Source organism: Oncorhynchus kisutch, linkage group LG14, assembly GCF_002021735.2.
Source record: "Oncorhynchus kisutch isolate 150728-3 linkage group LG14, Okis_V2, whole genome shotgun sequence".
Taxonomy (NCBI): domain Eukaryota; kingdom Metazoa; phylum Chordata; class Actinopteri; order Salmoniformes; family Salmonidae; genus Oncorhynchus; species Oncorhynchus kisutch.
In genome coordinates, this window is record NC_034187.2 from 49,034,996 (window position 1) to 49,059,604 (window position 24,609).

General features: G+C 41.4%; 1 protein-coding gene across 1 annotated transcript; it reads right to left on the reverse strand.

Moving 5' to 3' along the window:
• Positions 1 to 251: 251 nt before the first annotated feature.
• On the reverse strand, positions 252 to 24,361 carry lipea (lipase, hormone-sensitive a). Its single transcript, XM_020500717.2, has 11 exons — positions 24,257 to 24,361; positions 12,916 to 13,164; positions 12,396 to 12,680; positions 12,062 to 12,152; positions 11,182 to 11,327; positions 10,829 to 11,014; positions 10,544 to 10,699; positions 10,192 to 10,336; positions 9,866 to 10,093; positions 9,297 to 9,685; positions 252 to 3,488 (listed from the first exon to the last, which is right to left on the reverse strand). Exons 2-11 carry the CDS (start codon positions 13,153 to 13,155, stop codon positions 3,228 to 3,230), a joined length of 2,127 nt encoding a protein of 708 aa, XP_020356306.1. The 5' UTR covers positions 13,156 to 13,164; positions 24,257 to 24,361; the 3' UTR covers positions 252 to 3,227.
• Positions 24,362 to 24,609: the final 248 nt, after the last annotated feature.

Sequence of the window (24,609 nt, forward strand, 5' to 3'; positions counted from 1 at the left end):
GACATATTCACACAAGCACAAGTATTTAACCCTTCCTTCTATGTTGGTGTCTCCTCCTTACATCTATGAACAGCCAACACACCGGTTGATTTATTTCCCCCCCCTTTCCTCCCCAATTTTGTGGTATCCAATTGGTAGTTTGTTACGAGAATTATGTTCTCAAGGTTCATAACCCAATTCAATTATATTACTCAGTCTGCAACCCAGAATTTGTAAGGTACGGGTTGAAATGAAAGAGACGGAGGCCCAGCTAAAATAGTCAAAAAGGTTTATTCATGAGAGCGCTGGTCTGTTGTACAAAACCATTCATTTTATACTGGCTTCTTTCACACACAAACATTAGGTATCCTACGCACCCACTGTCCTGCTACCCAGCCGACAATGATTAGGGGAGTCCATGAGAATCACTCCTCCCTCAAGATAGGGAGACCCTGGGAAGTACACTGTGGCCCCCAGCCAAGGTCTGCACCGAATCTTGCTCAGACAGTCTGTTTTTAAGATACTATAATAGACATATTGTACAGATATTGTTATACCCTAATTCTGACAAAAAACTACACTCACGGATATATAATTCTACAGACTAAAACCTCACATCATTAGAATAATCTCATGATTCTAATCAATTTCATACAATCATATGGTTTCAGGGTGGAACCGTTTCAGGGTGGAACCATATGAATTCATATAAACATATAAATCCTATTAACATAGTTACAGTCCTGTCCCATCGCTGCAACTCCTGTATGGACTCGGCAGAGACGAAGGTCGAGAGCCGTGCGTCCCCCGAAACACAACCCAGCCAAGCTGCACTGCTTCTTGACACAACGCCCGCTTAACCCAGAAGCCAGCCGCACCAATGTGTCAGAGGAAACACCGTACACCTGGCGATTGTGTCAGCGTTCATTGCGCCTGGCCCGCCACAGGAGTCGCTAGTGCGTAATGGGACAGGAACATCCCTGCCGGCAAAAACCTCCCCAAACCCGGACGGCGCTGGGACAATTGTGCACCGCTTCATGGGTCTCCTAGTCTCGGCCGGCTGCGACAGAGCCTGGACTCGAACTAGGATCTGTAGTGCCACAGATCTGTAGTGCCACAGCTAGAGATCCTGCCTTAGACCACTGCGCCACTCAGGAGGCCCTTGCAAGACATAACTTTTGTGATATCTGTTCTTCCTCACTTCATCTGACCTCTGTCCAAATTCCTCACTCCTCCCCACCTCACAGCTGTCCTGTTGACTTGTACCAGACTGTGGACCTTGTCCTTCCATAGGATCCCTGATGTCTAACAATATATTCTGACAGAATGTAAACGCTCTACATTCACCTCTCCCTCAGTGACATGAATAAGAATATTTCATATTTAAAAGTCAGAACACATCAAGATGTTTCTACAACTTGGAGTCCACTTGGGGTAAATACAATTGAAACGACAAGATTTGGAAAGGCACACACCTGTATACATAAGGTCACACAGATGACAGTGCATGTCAGAGCAAAAACCAAGCCATGAGCCATGGTACGTAGAGCTCCGAGACATGATTGTGTCCAGGCACAGATCTGGGGAAGGGTACCAAAACATTTCTGCAGAATTGAAGGTCCCCAAGAACACAGTAGCCTCCATCATTCTTAGATGGAAGAAGTTTGGAACCACCAAGACTCTTCCTAGAGCTGGCCGCCCAGCAAAACTAAGCAATCTGGGGAGAAGGGCCTTATCAGGGAGGTGACCAAGAATCCGATGGTCACAGAGAGCTCTAGAGCCCCTCTGTGGAGATGGGAGAACCTTCCAGAAGGACAACCATCTCTGCAGCATTCCACCAAATCAGGCCTTTATGGTACAGTGGCCAAACAGAAGCCACTCCTTAGTAAAAGGCACATTACAGCCTGCTTGGAGTTTGCCAAAAGGCACCTAAAGACTCTCAGATGATGAGAAACAAGATTCTCCGGTCTGATGAAACCGAGATTGAACTATTTGGCCTGAATGCCAAGCATCACGTTCTGGAGGAAACCTGGCACCATCCCTACGGTGAGGCATGGTGGTGGCAGCTTCATGCTGTGGGGATGTTTTCCAGTGGCAGGGACTGGGCGACTAGTTACGATCGAGGCAAAGATGAACGGAGCAAATTACAGAGAGATCCTTGATGAAAACCTGCTCCAGAGCACTCAGGACCTCAGACTGAGGGCGAAAGTTCACCTTCCAACAGGACAACGACCCTAAGCACACAGCCAAGACAACGAACAAGTGGCTTTGGGACAAGCCTCTGAACATCATTGAGTGGCCCAGCCAGAGCCCGGACTTGAACCCTATTGAACATCTCTGGAGAGACCTGAAAATAGCTGTGCAGCAATGCTCCCCATCCAACCTAACAGAGCTTGAGAGGATATACAGAGAACAAAAGGGATAAATTCCCCAAATACAGGTGTGCCAAGCTTATAGTGTAATTCCCCAAAAGACTCAAGGCTGTAATAGCTGCCAAATGTGCTTCAACAAAGTACTCAGTAAAAGGTCTGAATACTTAAGTAAATTAGATAATTTAAAAATAAATAAATTAGGTAACATTTCTAAAAACCTTTATGGAACATTTTCTGTAGGGAAACCTAATAAAATGTTGAAAAAGTCAAGGGGTCTAAATACTTTGAAGGCACTGTATCCATGCATTAGGTCCTATTAGTTGTTCAACCCGATGATACAGGCAAGGTAAAATAAAGGGATTTGTTTGTACAGTACAGTTTTGGAGTTAAAGGCACTACTTCTGATTACACAAATCTGTCTATTCAGAGATTATTACTTCTATTTCTAAGCAGCCGGTTGCCATTTTGTTTCTGCTTTAGCCAAATCAATCACAAAGGGGTTGGTTAAAGCATAAGGACAGAATAGCAACCAGGAAAGGCATTTCTTTCAACGCTGGTCATTGGTTTTATTCACATACCCTGTGTTTCTGCAATGTTAAAAAGGACACTACATTTCATACTTTTCCCCCAGTGTGCTTTGGATGATCGTATTGTGCTGTCAGTCGACTAGAGGACTGCCTTCCCCCCCAGACTACCATTGAGTAAAATAATCTGGAAAGCCCCTCAAGGGGCCTGTCCTCCCTTTTTCTTCCATCCATAGTTTATTCCCCCCCCTCTTCACCATTTTATAAACTGTAAATGCATGACTCCTCAGTTCCCTACAAACTCTAACAACTACACTTTCCCCTCCATTTTATTAGACAGCTGGTCAGCCACTCAATTTGATGGGCCATGATTGGTCCTTTCCAACTTTGGTTGCTTGTTAGTACAGGGAGGCGGGGTTTGCTGCTGGAAGACCTCTCTGATTCGCGCTACGCAGATGTCTGAGGCCACCTGTGTCTCCTTAGCGAGCCCCAATAGGCTGAGGAAGCCATGTGGGAGGTCCTCCACCACTCTCAGGGTCACTGGTTGGCCCATATCCCGCAGTTTCTTGGCGAACATCACAGAGTCATCCAACAAGGCATCCAGTGCAGAGGCCTGTGGGGACAGACAGGGGAGTAAGAATTACAGGGCCAATCTGGAGATTCTTCCTCCATTTTTGGACTGTTTAATTAATATGTAGGCCCCTTTTCAGTACACGACACACTGACGTCAGGCACGGAATGCACAAGCCATTTTAGGAGGCAGATTGACCACAATCGCCATCTGTACCCATTCAACATAGTTGCATTTCTGTTATTACTTCTAAACAAAAACACTTTTTGGGGTACGCTTACAATGTTGTTTTGATCATTGCTTGAACAGTCGCTAAGATTATATTTGGTTGTGATCTTTACTAAATACTTATTTTGGATGCAGCAATTGATAGATAGAATGCCAACGCTCATTGACATAAGAGCTCTAGCCAAAAGTGTTTAAGTATAATGCAGTGAGTTGATTTGCAAAGATGACAACTAGTATATTAAGCAGGACATTCATACATCCTTAAAATCCAAATGATTATCCAAAAGTAGAGTGAAAAGCACTCATAAGCAACATGTAAACGGAGGCTTGTTTTGCTGGCGGTTAATGAGAACTCCCCCGTGTTATGTAACCAATATGGCGTGCATTGTCCTCCTGCAGCAATGTTTGCAAACACAGAAAGGGGTGTATAGAGTCCTGCCGTGGAAGTGTCATAATACTCCTAAAATCTAGCGGTCAAACAGGGAAATGGTTCCAATCATTTTTCCACTATTCATTTTTCCCATTGGGGATTTTAGAATCACTGAAAATAACGTATGTGTTTCATGTAGACTTACCCTGGTGTAACGTTTTGATAACCATGTAAATCTCTCTCGGACAAGGTGACTTTTATATAATTGCCTCTATTTAATCTTAGATTCAAAAGTGCTAATTAGCATCAAAGTATACATCATGCAAAACTACAAATCCCTGCACATCATCTCTAGCTGACACCTTCGCTAACAGGTATTGTGTCAATTTAAAATTTGCACAAGACAGTTCACAGAATTGTCCATTTAAAGAAATGTAGCCAACTTATTGTACTACAATTTAGCTAACATAGTTATTCCAGACATTCTTACCTCTGCCTCGATTTGGCAGTGTCATCCAGATCAGCATCTGGGGCTCCCGAGTGGCGCAGCCGTCTAAGGCACTGCATCTCAGTGCTAGAGGCGTCACTACAGACCCTGGTTCGATTCCAAGCTGTATCACAACCGGCTGTGATTGGGAGTCCCATAGGGCGGCGCACAATTGGCCAAGCGTTGTCCGGGTTAGGCTGTCATTGTCAATAAGAATTTGTTCCTAACCGACTTATATATATATATATAAAAAATAAAAAAAAATTGTAGTTCTTTATGATAGTCACATTAGCAGCTAATTAGCATTTCATTTGGGGGGGGTTATCAAAACATCACGCCAGAGTAAGCCTACATGAAACACAGCCTTTATTTTAAGTGTTTCTAAAATGTGAAAAATGATTGGGACCATTTTACTATTTTATCGCTAGGTTTTATGGGTATTATGACTCATACTGTGGTACTTTATGGCCATTAATTCTTAAAGACTATAACCTATAACTGCTTAGTTCAACTATCATACCACATCAGAGGGGTATGCTACAAATCAGGACCAATGAGTTAGCCAGTTAACTTGGATAAACAACCACAAATAACTATTGATTTTTTTGGTTAATTAAGAAAAATAAACTTTGATATGTGTTTTTTGTAGTATACCCCTCTGAACCAATAATACAAGCTTGTTTTATGCCAATGCTTGTAAACAAACTCTGTATAGCTTCAAAACATAGTTACAACTATCATTTTGATCTCAAGATGGTCAGTCTTTGCATCTATAGCTAGGTGGTTATACGTATATTTCTCAAGCCCCATTCCTCAGCTATTTTTACCAAAACAAGTGGCGGGGTGTTCGCTTTGTTATTGTTTGAACTCCCGATTGGCCCTTAAAGTGGAAAGACCAACAATCGTGGAGTATTAGAGAGACAAGTGAACAAGGTCGAAATAGACCCACTGCAGATCTTTACGAGTACTACTTCAGTAGAACCGGCCCCCACGACAGCACGCGTGCGACACCCACACTGCTCAAATCATAGACAAATGCAAATTTGGCATAATAATGCTGTTGGCAGAAGACTCCCTCAGTAGTAATGGTAGGCTATAGACTCTTATGGGTACTTGGTAATTGGATGCTCTTCAGTAGCTAACAAAAAATACATTTAAAGGTACAATCAGGGATGTAATCATTAGTCCAAACAATAGAAATTAGAGTTTCTATTGGACAAATTCTGATAAGTCTCTCCCCATTTTGTTCAGTTTCAGAAATGTTTTGCAACAGAGCGGCAAAATAAATACACCCCAGGGCCAATGTTCCCTAATTGTTTTCATCACTGAGTAAATTTCAGGTCTGCCGAGTGCAAACTTAAACGTTGTGAAAAATCTGTGCAACTTCCAGCACACGTTAAGTGCGCACACTGTTTACTGTGAACACCAGCTTTAAGTTATAGTTTTAATGGCCTACCATTAAAAAACATCCCATAACATTTTAACATGGAAATAGCTAACAAAATAGCTATACTATGATACTGCCTACAGTAGCAGCCAACACCACAGTTCAATGTAGACTTCTAAAAACATTATGCAGGGCTTGATATAACCCCTTTAGCCACTTGTCCTTCAGACAAGGAGGTGACTGACAATGCAGTTGTATTATGTTGTTTGACACAAAATGATTATTTTCATCCCCATACCATTATTATTACAGAGAATCAGTCAGAAATGTATGCTACCCTCTGCCTATTGGCTTCTTAGCTTAATCAAACCAGTCTCAAAATACAACACTGCCCCTTTAAAAAGCTCTAATGTAGGCCTACACGTTTTGTGCTCTTGTAGGAAGCAATCACTGCCCAATTGTTGACCAGACATTTGCTATAATTGGGCTGATAACTCACTAACTAGCAAAGAATATGAACAAATGTGCGCACACACATCTACTCTTGACCACTCGTGCCTGTCATTGCAATGGAGTCCTCCTCCGATGCGCTCTGCCTAAAACAAAATCAGACTACTGGTAAATCTTGCATAGTTAGATTTTTTTTCTCGGTATGTTACATTGAACGGGACTAATATTATGCTGATTTGATCATAATTCCCACAGTAGAGGGAAACGTTGATAGTGCAAACTAACGGGGAAAGTTTATTGTGCGCAGCTTAGAGGGAACATTGCCCAGGGCTCTTCCTCTGATTTTCTGATAAGGTGGTGTTGATTGTAGGTGGCATTTAGCTTTCTTTTTTTTTTTTTTTTACCTGTAACTGCCATTTCCTGAAACCTTAAATGATATCAAACAATGTAGCCAAGTAAGCCAACACTGAAGTCTTGTGTTTGATCCTAAATAAAAATGTAGATGGTCTCAATGACACTAATCATTTAGGGGGTAATGATTATTCGAATAAATAGGTGCCTTGATTAGAGCCGATTTCAAGTCTTCATAACAATCGGAAATCGGTATTTTTGGGTGCCGATTTGCCGTTTTTTTTACACCTTTATTTATTATTATTATAATTTTTTTTTTTTACACCTTTATTTAATCTTTATTTAACTAGGCAAGTCAGTTAAGAACACATTCTTATTTTCAATGACGGCCTAGGAACGGTGGGTTAACTGCCTCGTTCAGGGGCAGAAAGACAGATTTTCACCTTGTCAGCTCGGGGGAACTAGTCTTGCAACCTTACAGTTAACTAGTCCAACGCAATAACGACCTGCCTCTCTATCTCTCTCTCGTTGCACTCCACAAGGAGACTGCCTGTTACGCAAATGCAGTAAGCCAAGGTAAGTTGCTAGCTAGCAATAAACTTATCTTATAAAAAACAATCAATCATAATCACTAGTTTAACTACACATGGTTGATGATATTACTAGATATTATCTAGCGTGTTCTGTGTTGTATATAATCTGACTGAGCATACAAGCATACAAGTATCTAAGTATCTGACTGAGCAGTGGTAGGCAGAAGCAAGCCCATAAACATTCATTCAAACAGCACTTTCGTGCGTTTTGCCCGCAGCTCTTCGTTGTGCGTCATGCATTGCGCTGTTTATGACTTCAAGCCTATCAACTCCCGAGATGAGGCTGGTGTGACCAAAGTGAAATGGCTGGCTAGTTAGTGCGCGCTAATAGCGTTTCAAACTTCACTCGCTCTGAGCCTTGGGGTGGTTGTTTCCCTTGCTCTGCATGGGTAATGCTGCTTCGATGTAGTGGGTGTTGTCGTTGTGTTGGTGGTTTGAGCCCAGGGAGGAGCGAGGAGAGGGACGGAAGCTATACTGTTACACTGGCAATACTAAAGTGCCTATAAGAACATCCAATAGTCAAAGGTTAATGAAATACAAATGGTATAGAGGGAAATAGTACTATAATAACTAAAACCTAAAATGTCTTACATGGGAATATTGAAGACTCATATGAAAGCTGGTGGTTAATTTGAATTCTCTCATGTTCTGAGCAAGGAATTGAAACGTTAGCACATATTGCACTTTTACGTTCTTCTCCAACACTTTGTTTTTGCATTATTTAAACCAAATTGAACATGTTTCATTATCTACTTGAGGCTAAATTGATTTTATTGATGTATTATATTAAGTTAAAATAAGTGTTAATTCAGTATTGTTGTAATTGTCATTATTACAAATACATTGTTTTTTAAATATTTTTTATTATAAAATCGGCCCGATTGAATCGGTAGCGGCTTTTTTGGTCCTCCAATAATCCGTATCGGTATTGGCGTTGAAAAATCATAATCGGTCGACCTCTAGTCTTGATGTGAATGGTCTCATGAAAATGTAAACTGACTTTTCAAATTTTGTTTGGGGAGAAAATGCTGAATAATTCAATTACTGGATCCAATGTAGTAGTCTAGCTTACTGTAGGCTATTTGGAATTTGAAACAAGTGAACTAGGCCTATAGGAACTTGTTTCAGATCTCCATCTCTGACCTAATCCATCAAGTTAGGTCTGACTACTAGGCTAGCATTCATTCAATGTGCCTTGTCATTGGTGAACTGACTATTATTAGCAGCCTACTGTTTGTTGACATATCAAGAAGTAGGATCAAGAACTGATTAACTACCATAGGCCTACTAATCTATAACAGTTTCTGTAAAGGAGGGTATTAGCGGAACAGCTCTCTCTGCCATGTCTGTTTACATTCATGCAGTTATGCGCACTGAACTACTGCAACACCGCACGTTTCCTTGCCTGTCAATGTGCTCGCGCCTACTACCATTGGAGATCTAAGCATGTGTGGGCAAGAAAGTGTTCTGGCTTAATTCTAGTTCACTAAACGCAGTAGCCGACTGCATTCGTCAAGGAGATAACTACGAAATAAGTGGTTGTGTGCTTAACTAACACATAACATTTTGGAAAATGTATTTGACAAACAGTTTGTTCTCCATTTTCTTATCCTTTTCCCTCACACATCAGTGTCATCAAAGGATGACGTGGAGAGCTGCCATCCAGCTCGAGGGAGGAAAACAGTACTACGACTATGGGGGGGTAGGCTGGAGCGAAGAGCTAAAGATTCTCTCTCATTGGCTCAGCTCCAACTTCAGACGGTTGAAACCACAATGTTCCAACTAGAAGCCTATTTCTGCGTATTTTAGGCTAGTTTTTCATACCAGCGTACTTTGACCTCAAATTGCGTGCATGGTACACAAAATGTGTACATGTTGGCAGGTCTGCTACTCTTACTTTCTTGGCTGTTCCATCCTCCACACCAATTTTTCCAAATGCATAGACTCCACCACAACCACCCCTTCACATCCTCCCCCCTCTCACCACCAAGTGTACAGGCGGTAGTCCTCTCAGTAGGTCATCAGGGGATAGAAGTGGTGACACAAACGGGTTCTTGACAATGGGACAGCTAGGCGTCTGGATCACAGCAAGGCGCTCAGAGCGCAGGGGCTCAAAACCTTCTGGGTAATCCCTAGGACCTGAGGAGGAGTTGGATGAGGAGGAACTGGGTGACGTTGATCTGTAGTGGGCCTCGTTATCGAGGGACTTCTGGTGTGACGATGACAGTGACCCTAGGACCTCTGCAGGAAGGAATGACTGAATCCAATTGGATGCCCCGTGTGTGAGGTCACTGATCAGCAAGGCTGTGTCTCTACCTAGAGCACTCAATGTGCTGGTCCCCTCTGTGGGCTGTACTGCCTGAGAGTCTACACCTGGAGAGAAAGGAAAAGAGGAAGATGAGGTAAGATGGGGGGGCAAAACAATACAGTTATATAATACCTACACACAAAAGCATCACTATTAATGCTGAGACACTCTTTGCCCCTCTAACTCATTTCCATAAGCTTTGACTAATACCCTCATCCATTTCACTTCCTTCCTTCCTTCCTTACCTGCGTAGGCATTGAGGCACTTGGAGAGCACTCCTAATGGCAGTAGTGGGTCAATGAGGGTGAGCAGACGGGAGGGCGAGGCGTCAATGGTGAGCAGGGTAGCTGGATAGGCAGCCATTATACCATCTGGGACACGCACACCACAGGCTATGGCCCTCATAGACACTGTGATGCAGAGGTTCCCCCCAGCACTGTCCCCAGCCAGACACACACGCTCAGCCGTGGAGCCTGGGGCAGAGGGACAGAGCAATCAGTACCAGCTGGTCTGATACAGGAGGTTGTTATAATTCTGCAATAATTACTAACACATTAGTAACAACACAGACCCAGAAGATGGCAGTTCTTGAGGGCCCAACAGTAGGCATAGAAGCACTCCTCCAGGGCTCTGGGAAATGGGGCCTCAGGGGCAAGGGAGTAGTCCACAGACAGAATGGGGACATTTAGATCCTTGGACCAGCTCTTCAGATAGTTCTGGGAAATAAAAGGAGGATGGAGGACAAATGGAGTGATGAGAAAATGGAGAATTGACAGGAAAATTAAACATAACTGTTAAAAGAGAGGAAAGTAGACTTCATGGCAAGTGCTGAGCCCCACTTAAACTTGATTACTGAGAGACTAAGGTGACTGATTAGCTTAAGTAATTGCAGGCATCACATCACAATGCCTGGCCTACCATACCTCATGGGATTTCGAGGTCTGGGCCACGAAGCCTCCTCCATGGAAGTGGATCAGCAACCAGGGGGAGGGAGGGTGCTTCTGAGCACCAAACGGTACCAAAGACACAGAGATGGGGGTAGCTTCTGTACGAGAGAAAGCCAGCAGCTCGTCACTGTCCTGAAGGAAGAGAGAGAACTAGATGTTTGCGTCATAACGTAACCCTTTTTACACTAACATGATTAAACTGTACAGAACTTTGATAAAAACATCACATAGTAAACACCGAGGTTACAGCTGAGAGCTCACCTGCCCTTCTCGAAGTTCATAGGAGATGAGCCGCATGTTAACAGGTCCAGGGCCCCAGTGGGCCACCGGAGGGGACACAGGGGCAAAGAGACGGGGGTCTGAGGCCAGGGGGAGGCGCAGTGGTTCAGGAGGTATGGTCAGGGTGAGGTTCAGCTGCACTAGGTTAGAGGCTACACTTGCCAAGCCCTGTGGGAGAAAGGGTCTTAAAAGCAATCAAACCAACAGAAGGTTTGGAAGAGCAAGAACAGAGTGAGTAAGTAAGGGAAACAGAGACCTAAGAGAGACTGCGAGATTCAAGACATCTTTATTTGCATACAATATCATATTACTAGTCGACTCCCTTCTGCCCTCACCGATAGAAGCTCTGATTCTGTGAGGTTCCAGAAAGACTTCCAGAACTTCATGTCCAGATTCTGGGTGATCCGCTCAAACTCTGCTCCCCTCAGCTCTGGATCAATGACATACTTCGCAGAGGTAAGGAAGGAGAAAGCTGCCATGCCTTAGGGAAATTGAGAGTGTATGCAAAGTCTGTAGGGCAGTGCATACTATGCAATTAACTTTTAAAATGTCAAAGGATAACCACAAATCTTACATGAGGCCCTAAGAGGTAGATAGTCACTCAGGTTTATTGCGGCAAGTACTATTATGAAAGTTCAAATCAGGAAAGCTGGTCTGAATGTTTAACTTCATCCATAACATAAATTCACTTTTGTTTCCTATTCTACGGGCATAGTGGGAATTAATACAAACATATCATCATCAGATTAGCATCTTGTTTCTTCTCCTCTTTCCTATTTGCCATGTGTGGAAGGTCATTCACCCATTTACCTTGTAGCTTATAAGCACGGCACAATAATGCATATGCCTCACGCTTGCTGTTTAACCTATAGGCTGGGCTCACTTTTGCAATTATCACCTTTCTCTCTCTCAGCCAATAGGCGTAAATCTTGGGTTGCATTTATGTGACAAACGTAGCCACGTTCTCTTACTTACTGTAATATAGAAAAAGGGGTTTGATGCCAGCAGTCGTGCATAGGACTACCTTACCATCACATCATCTGGCTCCGAGGACCTTCCCTCAGAGACGAGACCATTCCTCAAACTACTTAATAAAATGTCATTGCATTCAGTCTGTGTTGTTTATTCAGTTAAGCCTGTACTCCATTAAATTAATATATATCGTTTTTACACGTTCTTACAGCCCAAAGAATTCAGACATTTACAGAGACTGACCTAACCCAGACTGTTGTTTTCCGTAGCTCTCTCCGAATGAGACCATGCTTATGACAACTGTCTGCAGGAATGGACGAAGGGTAGGCGAGAACTGGGGAGACGGAGGGAAAATTTGGATTTCAGTATCATTGGTCTCACGTAGCCATACCTCCAAAAGCGTCGTCAGGGAAGCCTGGTTCTCGCCGAGGCTACAGTATATCCACCCTCCGTATATTCCCAAGTCATGAAAAGCTTAGCATTCACAATGACCAATTGCTAAATTATATCTTATCAACATTATATTGAAATCAATGTGCCACTCCTCCCACAAAGTCAACAAGTGGTGATGACTGACCTGAAAGCCCAGGCAGCGGCCATAGAAGCAGGCCTTGTGCATGGAGGTGTACTCCCTCACAAACCTCCTGCTCAGCTCTCCATCCTGCAGGGAGTACAGTTGCCCATGACCGTTGTCGTGGAGCAGACGCTGAGCAAGGTAAAGGAGGGCCCGCAGCTGACACAGGGCACTGGAGTAGGCTTCCATCTCTGAAGCATTGTGGTTGGCCCTAAAGAAGGCCCTGTGGCAGTTAGATGCAATGTAGCGGCCCTTGTGGATGATGTGCAAAAGGCAAGACTGCAGCACCTGAGAGATGAGATGGGATGCTTTGTTGTCAGCTGGTATTGCGAATAAAATGAATATATTTCTAGTTTTGCATTATATTAATAATCCAAGATTGTCCCTCTGTTGCTAGCTTGTGCAGTCTTTTGACTGTGTGATTGTCTCAGTCTCTTGACAATCACACTGCGTGATACTTCTTCTAGACTACTGACATTCTGAGCAGTGAGGTTAGTAGAAAAGTTATGTTATTCTAGCTTACCTTTACCAGTGTGCGATACCCATTCCCAGGGGTATCTGCGTCAAAGTCAAAGTGGTGGTAGACTGCAGTAAAACCAGCAACCACAGGTTCGAGTGCACGGCCATGGTCCTGAATCTTTCTCATGCAGGTCAACAAGCGTCCAGAAGCGTTACCGCACAGCAAGTCGGTAGGCCCAGACAGAGCTGTGATGTTTTCCTCACACACTGCCTCCAAGGCTGTGAACACAGCTCTCCAGGCCATACCTGAAAACTAGAGAGAGAAGATACATATAAACCAAATCTTTTATTTCTGGATAACCACATTATATTAGCTTTGACAGATTAAATGCAGGATGCAGGAGATTGAAAAGGAGAATTTTGCTTTTATACAACCCCCCCAAAAACATACACAGTACCAGTCAAAAGATTGGACACCTACTCATTCCAGGGTTTTTCTTTATTTGAACCATTTTCTAAATTTTAGAATAATAGTGAAGACATCAAAACTATGAAATAACACATATGGAATCATGTAAACAAATATAAAATGAATCAAGTAAAAGTAAATCACCTAGTAAAATACTACGAGTAAAAATACTTAAGTATTCAAAGTATAAATCATTAAAAAAAAAATATATATTAAGCAAACCAGATGGCATCAATTTCTTTTTTTCCACCTTTTATTTAGGGATAACCAGGGGCACCCTCCGACATCATTTACAAACGAAGCATGTGTTTAGTGACTCCATCAGATCAGAGGCTGTAGGGATGAACAGGGATGTACTTTAGACCATTTTCTTGTCCTGCTAAGCATTCAAAATGTAATTAGTAATTTTGGGTGTCAGGGAAAATGTATGGAGTAAAAATTACATAAATTTTAGGAATACAGTAAAGTAAAAGCTGTCAAAAATATAAATAGTAAAGTACAGATACCCCCCAAAACTATTTAAGTAGTACTTTCAAGTATTTTTTTTACTTAAGTACTTTACACCACTGCCAAAGAGGGAACAGTTTCATTGCAATCGTGTTATGATTTAAAATGTTTCACTGGAAAAAATTATTCGCATTTATTTACAATTAATTTGTTCTTGCCATTAAAAATGCAATATATATTTCCTTGCAATATTATTTATTTTGCACTCAAAACACGAGTTAATGTTTGGCTTTCAATATCATCATTTTTATTTGCCATAATAAAAATGTTGTTCTCTAATTCAAAAGGGTTGCTTGATATAAAAAAGGCACAAATGTAATTCCATAAGAACTGTGCTGAAATAAAAGTAGGGTATCAAAGAATTTGCACAGCTGTCAATCAAGCGAAGGACATAAGAGAATGTATCAGTCCAAGGTTGGTTAGATCTGTTGATTCATGATTCTTAGTACTCTTGTCTTGACTAGGCCTATACCTTTAGGATTTATGACAAGATTGTGTTCATTTTGATAAATGCTGGCAACAGGCTTTGTAATCTCATTATATTGCAGTTAGAAAAAGTCTGTGTGTAGGAAGAGTCTTGGGATAGTTGCATGCTTTAATCTTTGGCACACACAACCAAACCCCGTCATTAAAGCAGAAGTTTGCTTTTTCACAACCAAAAATAAATCAAATGTAAATGTATTGTTAGGGTCGAAACACTTGTTTTGCAATTTGAGAAACTTACCTCAACCATCCTCATCGTGCAGAATGAGGGTTAATGTTGTTTTGCAATTTCACTTGGGGTTGGGCTAAGTTTCTCAAAAACAAGTGAAATTGCAAAACAAGTGTCTGGACTAGAGATCGACCGATTAATTGGAATGGCCGATTAATTAGGGCTGATTTCACGTTTTCATAACAACCGGAAATCTGTATTTTTGGACACCGATTTGGCAGTTTTTTTTTACACCTTTATTTAACTAGGCAAGTCAGTTAAGAACACATTATTATTTTCAATGACGGCCTAGGAACGGTGGGTAAACTGCCTTGTTCAGGGGCAGAACGACATATTATTTACCTTGTCAGCTCAGGGATTCAATCTTGCAACCTTACTTTTAACTTCCAACGCTCTAACCACCTGCCTCACGAGGAGCCTGCCTGTTACGCGAATGCAGTAAGAAGCCAAGGTAAGTTGCTAGCTATCATTAAACTTCTTATAAAAAACAATCAATCATAATCACTAGTTAACTACACATTGTTGATGATATTACTTGTTTATATAGCATGTCCTGCGTTGCATATAATCGATGCGGTGCACATTCGCGAAAAAGAATTGTCATTGCTCCAACGTGTACCTAACCATAAACATCAATGCCTTTCTTAAAATCAATACACCGAAGTATATATTTTTAAACTTGCATATTTAGCTGAAAGAAATCCAGGTTGGCAGGCAATATTAACCAGGTGAAATTGTGTCACTTCTCTTGCGTTCATTGCATGCAGAGTCAGGGTATATGCAACAGTTTGGGCCGCCTGGCTCGTTGCGAACTAATTTGACAGAATTTTACGTAATTATGACATAACATTGAAGGTTGTGCAATGTAACAGGAATATTTAGACTTAAGGATGCCACCCGTTAGGAAAAAAATACTTAACGGTTCCCTATTTCAATGAAAGAATTTCGAGATGATAGGTCATTAATATGGTCGAATCCGGAAACTAAGGCTCATATTTCTGTGTGTTATTATGTTATAATTAAGTCTATGATTTGATAGAGCAGTCTGACTGAGCGATGGTAGGCACCAGCAGGCTCGTAAGCATTCATTCAAACAGCACTTTCGTGCGTTCTGTCAGCAGCTTTTCACTGTGCTTCAAACATTGCGCTGTTCATGACTTCAAGCCTATCAACTCCTGAGATTAGGCTGGTGTAACCGATGTGAAATGGCAAGCTAGTTAACGGGGTGCGCGCTAATAGTGTTTAAAACGTCACTCGCTCTGAGACTTGGAGTAGTTGTTCACCTTGCTCTGCATGGGTAACGCTGCTTCGAGGGTGGCTGTTGTCGATGTGTTCCTGGTTCGAGCCCAGGTAGGAGCGAGGAGAGAGACGGAAGCTATAATGTTACACTGGCAATACTAAAGTGCCTATAAGAACATCCAATAGTCAAACGGTATATGAAATACAAATCGTAGAGAGAGAAATAGTCCTATAATTCCTATAATAACTACAACCAAAAGTTCTTACCTGGGAATATTGAAGACTCATGTTAAAAGGAACCACCAGCTTTCAAATCTTTTCATGTTCTGAGCAAGGAACTTAAACGTTAGCTTTCTTACATGGCACTTATTGCACTTTTACTTTCTCCTCCAACACTTTGTTTTTGCATTATTTAAACCAAATTGAACATGTTTCATTATCTACTTGAGGCTAAATTGATTTTATTGATGTATTATATTAAGTTAAAATAAGTGTTAATTCAGTATTGTTGTAATTGTCATTATTACAACAAAAATAATAATAATAATAATAATATTAATAATAATAAATAAGATTAAAATTGGTATCTGCTTTTTTTTGGTCCTCCAATAAATCGATATCAGTCAACCTCTAGTCTGGACCCTATCTACAAAAAAAAAAGATGTGGTTGTAAAAAAATACTTATCTTTTAATGATGGTTTGGTTGTGTGTGCCAAAGGTCAAAGATTAAAACATGCAACTATCCCGACTCTTCCTACAAACAGACTTTATCTAACTTTGCAAATGAATGAGATTACATAGCCTGTTGACAGCATTTATCAAAATGAACACAATCTTGTCATAAATCCTAAAGGTATAAGCCTAGTCAAGACAAGAGTACTAAGAATCATGAATCAACAGATCTAACCAACCTTGGCTGCATAGATTTGACTGATAAATTCTCATTTATGTCCTTAGCTTGACTGACAGCTGTGCAATCATAACACAATTGTGATTAAACGGTTCCCTCTTTGGCAGTGGTGTAAAGTACTTAAGTAAAAGAAAATACTTGAAACTACTACTTAAATAGTTTGGGGGATTATTTATATTTTTTACAACTTTACTTTACTATATTCCTAAGGAAAAAAATAAAATGATGCCATCTGGTTACCTTAATATAAAGAATTTTAAATGATTTATACTTTGACTTTTAATACTTAAGTATATTTAAAACCAAACACTGACTTTCACTCAAGTAGTATTTTACTGGGTGACTCAATTTTACTTGAGTAATTTTCTATTAAGGCATCTTTACTTTTACTCAAGTATTTTACAAATGCAAAAAAGGGCAGCGAAAAGCAAAGAGCAGAGTAACTTAGGTACTTTTTACACCACTTATCTATGGTTAAAATAAGTTACTCTGCTCTTTGCTTTTCGCTGCCCTTTTTTGCATTTGTAAAGTTTTGGCACATTAATTCCATGTAGGTGGGGTTTAGAGGGAGGCGTAAATGTTGCTTCTCTGTTGGTCAAACGGTTTTGGAGTAACAGTACATCATTTTTTATATCCCAGCTAGAAGCTTACATGTTTGATAGATAGCTAGCAATGCTGAGAGGAAACAGTGTTTTTTGCTAGTGTAAAAAAGCTTTACTTTTCTTTGTTTTGGTGTCTAACTTTTCCATTTTGGACAAAAATGACTCAGTAGCTAACATTAGCCAGCTAGCCCAGTGGGACTAACTAACCTAGCTAGCTAACCCTTAGGTAAATAAATGTCTTGTAATTTCACACTTAAAAGATGCATTGAAACAATTAGCTAGTTAGATAACTAACATGGCAATACAGTACATTTGAAAGAATTTAGACCACTTCACTTTTCCCACATTTTGTTACATTACAGCCTTATTCTACAATGGATTAAATTATTTTTCCCCCCCTCATAACCAATCTAAACACAATAACCTATAATGACAAAGCAAAAACAGGTTTTTAGAAACTTTGCCAAAATGTATTAAAAAAAAGTTGAAGTTGAAGTCAGAAGTTTACATAAACCTTAGCCAAATATTTAAACTCAGTTTCACAATTCCTGACATTTAATCCTTGTAAAAGTTCCCCGTCTTAGGTCAGTTAGGATCACCACTTTATTTTAAGAATGTGAAATGTCAGAATAATAGGAAAGAGAATGATTTATTTCAGCTTTTATTTCTTTCATCACATTCCCAGTGGGTCAAAAGTTTACATACACTCAATTAGTATTTGGTAGCATTGCCTTTAAATTGTTTAACTTGTGTAAAATGTTTCAGGTAGCCTTCCACAAGCTTCCCACAATAAGTTGGGTGAATTTTGGCCCATTCCACCTGACAGAGCTGGTGTAACTTTCAGGTTTGTAGGCCTCCTTGCTCGCACACACTTTTTCCAGTTCTGCCCACACATTTTCTATAGGATTGAGGTGAGGCTTTGTGATGGCCACTCCAATACCTCGACTTTGTGGTCCTTAAGCGATTTTGCAACAACTTTGGAAGTATGCTTGTCCATTTGGGAGACCCATTTGCGACCAAGCTTTAACTTCCTGACTGATGTCTTGAGATGTTTCTTCAATATATCCACATAATTTTCTTACCTCATGACGCTATCTATTTTGTAAAGGGCACCAGTCCTTCCTGCAGCAAAGCACACCCACAACATGCTGCTGCCACCCACGTGCTTCACGGTTGGGATGTTGTTATTCGGCAAGCCTCCCTCTTTTTCCTCCAAACATAACAACGGTGATTATGGACAAACAGTTCTATTTTTGTTTCATCAGACCAGAGGACATTTCTCCAAAAAGTACCATCTTTGTCCCAGTGTGCAAACCAAAGTCTGGCTTTTTTTAATCGCGGTTTTGGAGCAGTGGCTTCTTCCTTGTTGAGTGGCCTTTCAGGTTATGTCGATATAGGACTTGTTTTACTGTGGCTATAGATACTTTTGTCCCCGTTTCCTCCAGCATCTTCACAGGGTCCTTTGCTGTTGTTCTGGGATTGATTTGCACTATTTGCACCAAAGTACGTTCATCTCCAGGAGACAGAACGCGTCACCTTCCTGAGCGGTATGGCGGCTGCGTTGTCCCATGGTGTTTATACTTGCGTACTACTGTTTATACAGATGAACGTGGTACCTTCAGGTGTTTGGAAATTGCTCCCAAGGATGAACTAGACTCGTGGAGGTCTACAATTTTTATTCTGAGGTCTTGGCTGATTTCTTTTGATTTTCACATGATGTCAAGCAAAGAGGCACTGAGTTTGAAGGGAGGCCTTGAAATACATTCACAGGTACACCTCCAATTGACTCAAATTATGTCAATTAGCCTATCAGAAGCTTCTAAAGCCATGACATAATTTTCTGGAATTTTCCTAGCTGTTTAAAGGCACAGTCCTCTTGCTGTATGTAAACTTCTGACCCACTGGAATTGTGATACAGTGAATAAGTGAAATAATCTGTAAGTAAACAATTGATGGAAAAATTACTTGTGTCCTGCACAAAGTAGATGCGCTAACCGACTTGCCAAAACTATAGTTTGTTAACAAGAAATTTGTTGAGTGGTTGAAAAACAAGTTAATGACTCCAATCTAAGTATATGTAAACTTCCGACTCCAACTGATTTGTTTTATGTAAACTAAAACTATGTAAAACTAAATCATCCCCTCATACTCAACTGTGTTTATTTTCAACAAACATGTGTAAATATCTGTACGAACATAATAAGATTCAACAACAGACGTAAACTGAATAAGTTCCACAGACATGTAACTAACAGAAATTGAATAATGTGTCCCTGAACAAAGGGGTAGGGGGGGGGGGGGTCAAAATCAAAAGTAACAGTCAGTATCTGGTGTGGCCACCAGCTGCATTAAGTACTGCAGTGCATCTCCTCCTCATGGACTGCACCAGATTTGCCCGTTTTTGCTGTGAGATGTTACCCCACTCATCCACCAAGGAACCTGCAAGTTCCCAGACATTTCTGGGGGGGGGGGGGGGGGGGGTGGCCCGAGTCCTCACCCTCCGATCCAACAGGTCCCACACGTGCTCAATGGGATTGAGATCTAGGCTCTTCACTGGCCATAGCAGAACACTGACATTCCTTCCTTGCAGGAAATCACACACAGAACAAGCAGTATGGCTGATGGCATTGTCATGCTGGAGGGTCGTGACAGGATGAGCTTGCAGGAAGGGTACCACGAGGGAGGAGGATGTCTTCCTGTATGCACAGCTTTGAGATTGCCTGCAATGTCAACAAGCTCAGTCCGATGATGCTGTGACACACTGCCCCAGACCATGACGGACCCTCCACCTCCAAATCGATCCCGCTCCATAGTACAGGCCTCTGTGTAACGGTCATACCTTTGATGATAAACACAAATCCAACCATCACCCCTGGTGAGACAAAACCGCGACTCGTCAGTGAAGAGCACTTTTTGCCAGTCCTGTCTGGTTCAGCGATGGTGGGTTTGTGCCCATAGGCGACGTTGTTGCCGGTGATGTAAGGCAAGTCCTCACCAGACAACAGGCCTACAAGCCCTCAGTCAAGTCTCTCTCAAGCCTCTCTGAGCCTATTGCGGATAGTCTCAGCACTGATGGAGGGATTATGCGTTCCTGGTATAACTCGAGCAGTTGTTACCATCCTGTACCTGTCCCCCAGGTGTGATGTTCGGATGTACCGATCCTGTGCAGGTGTTGTTACACGTGGTCTGCCACTGCAAGAACCATCAGCTGTCCGTCCTGTCTCCCTGTAGCGCCGTCTTATGGGTCTCACAGTACGGACATTGCAATTTATTGCCCTGGCCACATCTGCAGTCCTCATGCCTCCTTGCAGCATGCCTAAGGCACGTTCACGCAGATGAGCAGGGACCCTGGGCATCTTTCTTTTGGGTTTTTTCAGAATAGGTAGAAAGGCCTCTTTAGTGTCCTAAGTTGTCATAACTGTGACCATAATTGCTTACCATCTGGAAGCTGTTAGTGTCTTAACGACCAGTCCACAGGTGCATGTTCATTAATTGTTTATGTTTCTTTGAACAAGCATGGGAAACAGTGTTTAAACCCTTCACAATGAAGATTGGTTTAGTTATTTGGATGTTTACGAATTATCTTTGAAAGACAGGGTCCTGAAAAAGGGATGTTTCTTTTTTTGCTGAGTTCATTTTATATATGGTCTATGTAACCTGTATTTATCTTTTAATACAGTCATCTCAGTTTTCATTTGAAGCATCTTCATATCCTTTGCCTGCTATGCAAAGAAATGGGCTCCTTTGTATTTGTAGTCACGGTCACAGAAACAGGTAAACATCTTGGCCCCAGTTATTCGGTGTATAAAGTGACGTACAGTGCCTTGCGAAAGTATTCGGCCCCCTTGAACTTTGCGACCTTTTGCCACATTTCAGGCTTCAAACATAAAGATATAAAACTGTATTTTTTTGTGAAGAATCAACAACAAGTGGGACACAATCATAAAGTGGAACGACATTTATTGGATATTTCAAACTTTTTTAACAAATCAAAAACTGAAAAATTGGGCGTGCAAAATTATTCAGCCCCTTTACTTTCAGTGCAGCAAACTCTCTCCAGAAGTTCAGTGAGGATCTCTGAATGATCCAATGTTGACCTAAATGACTATAATGATGATAAATACAATCCACCTGTGTGTAATCAAATCTCCGTATAAATGCACCTGCACTGTGATAGTCTCAGAGATCCGTTAAAAGCGCAGAGAGCATCATGAAGAACAAGGAACACACCAGGCAGGTCCGAGATACTGTTGTGAAGAAGTTTAAAGCCGGATTTGGATACAAAAAGATTTCCCAAGCTTTAAACATCCCAAGGAGCATTGTGCAAGCGATAATATTGAAATGGAAGGAGTATCAGACCACTGCAAATCTACCAAGACCTGGCCGTCCCTCTAAACTTTCAGCTCATACAAGGAGAAGACTGATCAGAGATGCAGCCAAGAGGCCCATGATCACTCTGGATGAACTGCAGAGATCTACAGCTGAGGTGGCAGACTCTGTCCATAGGACAACAATCAGTCGTATATTGCACAAATCTGGCCTTTATGGAAGAGTGGCAAGAAGAAAGTCATTTCTTAAAGATATCCATAAAAAGTGTTGTTTAAAGTTTGCCACAAGCCACCTGGGAGACACACCAAACATGTGGAAGAAGGTCAGATGAAACCAAAATTGAACTTTTTGGCAACAATGCAAAACGTTATGTTTGGTGTAAAAGCAACACAGCTCTCATCACCCTGAACACACCATCCCCACTGTCAAACATGGTGGTGGCAGCATCATGTTTGGGCCTGCTTTTCTTCAGCAGGGACAGGGAAGATGGTTCAAATTGATGGGAAGATGGATGGAGCCAAATACAGGACCATTCTGGAAGAAAACCTGATGGAGTCTGCAAAAGACCTGAGACTGGGACGGAGATTTGTCTTCCAACAAGACAATGATCCAAAACATAAAGCAAAATCTACAATGGAATGGTTCAAAAATAAACATATCCAGGTGTTAGAATGGCCAAGTCAAAGTCCAGACCTGAATCCAATCGAGAATCTGTGGAAAGAACTGAAAACTGCTGTTCACAAATGCTCTCCATCCAACCTCACTGAGCTCGAGCTGTTTTGCAAGGAGGAATGGGAAAAAATGTCAGTCTCTCGATGTGCAAAACTGATAGAGACATACCCCAAGCGACTTACAGCTGTAATCGTAGCAAAAGGTGGCGCTACAAAGTATTAACTTAAGGGGGCTGAATAATTTTGCACACCCAATTTCAGTTTTTGATTTGTTAAAAAAGTTTGAAATATCCAATAAATGTCGTTCCACTTCATGATTGTGTCCCACTTGTTGTTGATTCTTCACAAAAAAATACAGTTTTATATCTTTATGTTTGAAGCCTGAAATGTGGCAAAAGGTCGCAAAGTTCAAGGGGGCCGAATACTTTCGCAAGGCACTGTATACTGTGTCGCCACCATGCTCGATGCTATTTACAAGGACTGCTACCTCGATGCAGACAAGAAAGAGGGTTTAGGTGAAATGTTACATACACAGCTGGACAAGATGGAAACGGACACAGTGACAGTGGGCACCGAGGAAGAGAGGCCACGGACAAACAAAGCTGAAACTTCACTGCTTGACATGTATGATGAAATCCTGGTTGATAATGAAACGACTGAACAACAAAACAACACATCAAGTAAGTGAAAGAAATAAGTCTTGATTATGTTTTACTGGTATACGGGACATACGTAAATGCCAACAAACCTTTTGGTCAGTGTGGTGTGTGTGTGTAACCTTTATTTAACTAGGCAAGTCAGTTAAAGAACCAATTCTTATTTACAATGACAGCCTACCCCGGCCAAACCCGGATGACGCTGGGCCAATTGTGCGCCGCCCTATGGCCGGATGTGATACAGCCTGGATTCGAACCAGGGACTGTAGTGATCCCGCTTGCACGGAGATGCAGTGCCTTTGACAGCTGCGTCCGTGTGTGTGTGAAATATTTAACTGTACTAGAATTCTTAAAAAAGGCACACAAAAAAAATGTATCAGTATCGTTTTTTTGGTCAAGGAAAATATTGGGTATCACTAATATTTAGCAATGAATCCGCTGAAAGACGTCCAATGGCTCTATCGAACAAGGACAACCATATTTACACGCACAAACGTGTCGTGCGATCAGTATCACACAGAGCCTTCTCAACATGCCACAAAGAAGGTCTACATTTCTTTACAGATTTCGTCCCACTTACCCCCCATGATGAAAACAAGCCCAGATTTCCCCAGGTTAAAATTCCATTTAAAATATCAAGCGTTTTCAGGAGCAATTTCAGTAATGGGAAACGGCTCGGGTATCTAATGATGCTCCTACTAAGTTTCTAACGATGAATGAAGCCTTGGGATGCTTTTGGGAAACCGGGCTCTGTTCAATTTCCATTAAAGCCTTTTTAAATTCCTTTCAGTTTTTATTAAAGTCACTGTCATCTAGTTACTTAAGGCCCAGCTCTCAAAACAACAACAGCCCTTTGAACCTAACCATCTGATTGATGACGTCACCAGACATTTGCGGTATAGCAACTAACCCAGTCCACTAACTTCACTCCCAAAATATCGGGTTTCACAAGAACACGACACTCATATGCACGACATCAGCTTTCCCAGCGGTAACCACTGGCCTCTACATTAGTCCACCTACACTTTTTTGTTTTACTGTATCAATGTTGACAATGGCAGTAAATCCATAGTTAAAATTAGTACTTTCAAAAGCCACATAGAATTTAGCAGCCAAAATGCTAGCAGCTACAGCTGCAGCTAAAGTTATCTATGGCAGAAATTGTGACTGACGAACAACAGAGAACAAGCAAGCGACTTCAAACGGACACCCGACATTTAACGTGCGATTTGTGTTTACGAGATAAGTGTGAATGTACAGTTATCAAACATGCAAAGCATAGTGTATTTTACAGACTAGTACAAACTTACCAACACGCATCCTCTCTTCTACTGACAGTTTCTGTTTCGCTCACAGACCCTGACTAGTAATTATTACGAGTATTCTGCCAGCAGCACAAACGATGACGTCACGTTGGAATTGTCATGTTAAACCTTCAAAAGAAAAGCCCGTATTTAAAAATGTGGATAACTCATTCAAAATATATTGAATTTATCCACTTTTATTGTGCCAACAATAAAAGGCAATAAGTAATTTATGACCCATAATGAACAACTACAATATTGACGCTGGAATGTTGAGAATAGTAGACTAGAGATACTTTTTTTTTTTTTTTTTTACCTGTCTCAGTTAAAGTGCTGCCACCATATAATCCTGCTGCTAG

Excerpts from the sequence above, each read along its gene's own strand:
- lipea (XM_020500717.2), bottom strand. The coding sequence starts at position 13,155 with ATGGCCTGGAGAGCTGTGTTCACAGCCTTGGAGGCAGTGTGTGAGGAA. Across the intron at positions 12,153-12,395 it reads GCCGCTGCCTGGGCTTTCAG|TTCTCGCCTACCCTTCGTCC; the intron begins GTCAGTCATCAC and ends CCGTCTCCCCAG. Across the intron at positions 10,337-10,543 it reads AGACCTCGAAATCCCATGAG|AACTATCTGAAGAGCTGGTC; the intron begins GTATGGTAGGCC and ends TTTATTTCCCAG.